This window comes from Cucurbita pepo, chromosome 14 (genome assembly GCF_057944985.1).
Source record: "Cucurbita pepo subsp. pepo isolate OVF chromosome 14, ASM5794498v1, whole genome shotgun sequence".
In the NCBI taxonomy this organism is placed as follows: Eukaryota; Viridiplantae; Streptophyta; class Magnoliopsida; order Cucurbitales; family Cucurbitaceae; genus Cucurbita; species Cucurbita pepo.
Window position 1 is genome coordinate 9,553,499 of NC_141811.1, and position 4,113 is coordinate 9,557,611.

Below are 4,113 nucleotides of genomic sequence, written 5' to 3' on the forward strand. Positions count from 1 at the left end.
ATAATAAAATAAAATAAAAATAAAAATACTGGTCTATGAAGAAAAGTAATGGCGGGGCCAGTCGGTTTGTGGGGGCGAGCAATGGTAGAGAAATCGAGAAAGCAAATAAATATTTTAATTTTTCAAAAATAAAAAAGTAATTAATTAATTAGGAAATTGGAATAATACTACAGCCAGAGAAAAATAAAATAAATAAATAAATAAATAAATAAAGAATAATTTAATTTTGGTGAAGAAGCTGAGAAGGTGGAGGTGGTGGCATCCAGTTTTTCCTCCTCACGGACCTGACCCTTTCTCTCTCTCTCTCTCTCTCTCTCTCTCTCTCTCCTCCGAACAAACATTGAATTGGGGTCTGCCATTTCTGCAATCCCACAACTAAGAATCTCTCTCTCTCTCTCTCTCTCTCTCTCCGCCTTCATCTATCAATCAATCAATCCGCCGCCGTGATCTTCCGTTTTGACGACGAATCGTAGTAGTGATGAGAAGAGGGAGAGGGGCGGCGACGGCAACGGCTGCGGCGCGTGAGGCAGCACCTCCCGGATCCGAGAGGAGATACAGAGGAGTTCGAAAGCGGCCATGGGGTAGATTCGCAGCGGAGATCAGAGACCCTTGGAAGAAGACCAGAGTATGGCTAGGAACCTTCGATTCCGCCGAGGACGCCGCTCGTGCTTACGACAACGCCGCTATAACCCTCCGTGGACCTAAAGCTAAAACCAACTTCCCTCTTGCTAATCCAATCTCGTTTTTCGATTACCCTCCTTATCCTCACCCTCACCCGCACCCTCATCCCGTCAACGCTCCAGATCCTTTCCTCGATCCTCGATTTCAGATTAATAACCCTCACAGACCTACTTCCAGCAGTTTGAGCTCTACCGTTGAATCCTTCAGTGGGCCCCACCCTCCTTCTGCTGCTGCTACTACAACCGCTTCTCCCTCTCGTCGCTACCCACGCACGCCGCCTCTCCTCCCTGAGGATTGTCATAGCGACTGCGATTCTTCCTCCTCCGTCATCGACGACGGAGACGACATCGCCTCCTCCTCCATGATCCCTCGGAAACCTCCTCTGCCGTTCGATCTCAACATTCCACCCTCCGAACTTCTTGATTTGGCCGCCGATGATCTTGGATGTACCGCCTTGTGCCTCTAATCACCGGCAGCCGATTCTGGTGGCGATGATGATGATGATGCCCATCAATAATTCAATATTTTATTATTGTTGTTATTGTTATTATGATTATTATTATTAATCTCCACCTGTTCTTCCCCTTTTTTTTTTTTCTTTTTTTTTTTTTTTCTTTTTTGTTACTTCAACTGTGCTGGCACGGCAGGCATAGAGAAAAAGAGAAATTACCCGACAAGATTATGAAAAATCAAAAGCAATGATTTATCCAGAGACCCATTTTTCTTCCATTTCCCAACCTCAGCTTATTAGTTATAGATATTATTTTTTTTTTATATACCAATTTTCAAAACAAAATAACATTATCTGTTCTTCCCTGTTCTTTTCATATTTGGTGTTGGATGGAATCTGATTCTGGAATATTATTTTTATTGGTATAATTTGTGTTAGGCAACCGAATTATGGACTGTTTGGAAGTGGGGCTAAGCTTATCCCTGCTTCCGAATAAGAATAGAATCGGGGCCAAGCCTGTGGTGTTTGGTGCTGCGCCTCTTCCTCCCTTCTCCCCACCCTCACTCTCACCCACTCAACTACTTCGTTTTTTGTTTTTTTTTTTTTTTTTAATTTCAAATTTGCATTCATAACATTTAGGGTTTTGGTCTAAAATTTTATGGGTTTGAGTGCAAAGAAGACGATGGTGTGTTGAATATGAAGTGTTAGTTAGTTCTTTGAGGTTACCAATTCTCTTATTACTTGTAGGTTCTTGTCGGTCTAGCCAAAATGGTGGCGACTAATGTATTGATGACCCGCTTTTCAAGATTTTGAATTATGGATTGCAACGCTTTGAAGCAAACCACGGGACAATTCGTCCTATTCAGATATTCACGACCAAGAAACATTGGATTCCCTTTCGGGTAGACCCTGAAAGGAGAAGGAAGGCTGGAATGCCAACAAACGTCTATTATTGAATTCACCCGACCTAATAGTACCTCATTTTTGGAACGTCGGCCAAAGTCACTGAATGGGTAAGTCGTCAATTCCTAAAACGGACTATGTAATGTATTTTATCTGCTGGGTTACGGGAGGGCATTTTACTAGAGATTTCTATTTTATCAATCTACCCTCGATTTCAAAGCGAATTCCCATTCATTAGATATAGAAGATCGTAAGATGGGAGACAAAATTTTAAAATTCAAACATAACATAAAAGTAGTTGAAATTATAAAATAATATTCGATGGAGTTACATAAACAATTAGTACAAAATAACACCAGTTTTAAACTTAGGGACATTAAAATAACACCAATTTGAAGAAGACAACTTGATCTAGCGTCCCTCACAGTTGGTGCATGGCTCTACACGTCTCCACCATGATCAACTTTCTATTGGTCACGTGAAAAATAATGTGTAGCGAGAATAAGTATTAAAAATAATTAGTAAGCAACCTACTTGTTCTTATATAAAAAGTTAGATTATGTGATCATAAATGTCCCTAGAGATAAACAAAATGGTGACTTCAGGTCTGTATTGATTTTTCCAGTTCCTGCCTAACTAAACCTAAACATAGCTCCTATAAAGAGTACTCTAACCCCCTCTAGGTTCATAACTTAAGGGTTTCAAGTTCTCTTAGCTCCATGTTTTACGTATGTCTAGGTCCTTCATTAACCTACGTGAATTGCGCCTTGAGTCGGTGGCCCATAAAAAATGCCCTAAGGTAATTATCATAGGTATAAAGGAGCTCTTTAGATTCGAAATGATACTCGCACTCTGCATGTATCTACCTACTGAACTCTAATCGAAGATGCAATGAATTGAAATTTTCTATTTAATGTAAGGTCGCTATTATATACATATCATGAACATTGAATGCGGAAATACTTTATTTAAACTTTCATAAAATATAACTTTCATCTTAAGATAGAGCCATGGACTTACGTGTTTTGAAAATAGCTTTAAAACAAGGCAACAAAAGACTAAATAAAATAAATAAACATTTAAATTAAAAACATTATATTCTAGCCTCAGTCTAAGAAAATAAATGCGATTACCGTACGCATGTGCCATGGTCTCAAGTTGCGATGCCGTCGTTAGCCGGAATGCCTTATCTTAACCTGAAACAGAAGTAGAACATGACTTGAGTATTTAAAGAACTATTCAGTAACTGACTCCACTCTTGAGATTAAATGCAAACACATGCAATTTCATGAATGGGACTTATCATAACAGTTTGTTTCCCTACGGCGGCTATCCTAACGGGCAGCTTGGATGTGTAATTAATTTCCTACACATGGCTCACACATGCGAGTATGGACCCACCAGTCGATTCGCACACTTCCTGGACCCCTTTTCTTGTTGGGCAAGCATTCTCTGGTAGCTCTCGATGCCGGACACCCGTTAGAAGTAATTGGCCGTCACAACAACATTATGTTAAACATAATGAACATTTTCCTACCTGACCGTCGCAACATTACGATAAACACAATGATCGTTTTTCTGCTTGGTCATCGCAGCATTATGATAACCATAATGATCGTTTTTCTACCTCATAAGGTACGCGTCCGTACTATCGTGAAGGATAAGGGGTATCCCCCAATGCATGAGGTCCCAACATTTTTTCATTTTCATTATCATTTAATACAACCCCGCTAGTGTTTCGTACATATCATATTGTTTTTCATATCGTTTATCATATCATTTATCATATCTTTCATGCATACGTCGGAGTTGTATTTCATGCTAGTTTGTCGTTTTGCATGTATATCATATCATTTATGTCGCACATATATCATATCATAACGTTTTCATACTTCCAGACATAACAATTCTCAACATGCACGTATCATATCATATCGTATATCATAACAATCACATAACATATTCCTAACATATCGATATTATGTCATATCATAAACATATCAATAATCGCATATTTCATACCATAACCTATATCATATCATCCTCATACCATTTTACTACATATTTATATATATTCG

At 39.1% G+C, this 4,113-nt stretch overlaps 1 protein-coding gene across 1 annotated transcript; it reads left to right on the forward strand.

Annotated features, from left to right (window-relative positions):
- Window positions 1-314: 314 nt before the first annotated feature.
- Window positions 315-1,410, forward strand: LOC111810813 (ethylene-responsive transcription factor 3-like). Its single transcript, XM_023697617.2, has one exon. It carries the CDS (start codon window positions 479-481, stop codon window positions 1,145-1,147), a length of 669 nt encoding a protein of 222 aa, XP_023553385.2. The 5' UTR covers window positions 315-478; the 3' UTR covers window positions 1,148-1,410.
- The last annotated feature ends 2,703 nt before the right edge of the window (window positions 1,411-4,113 follow it).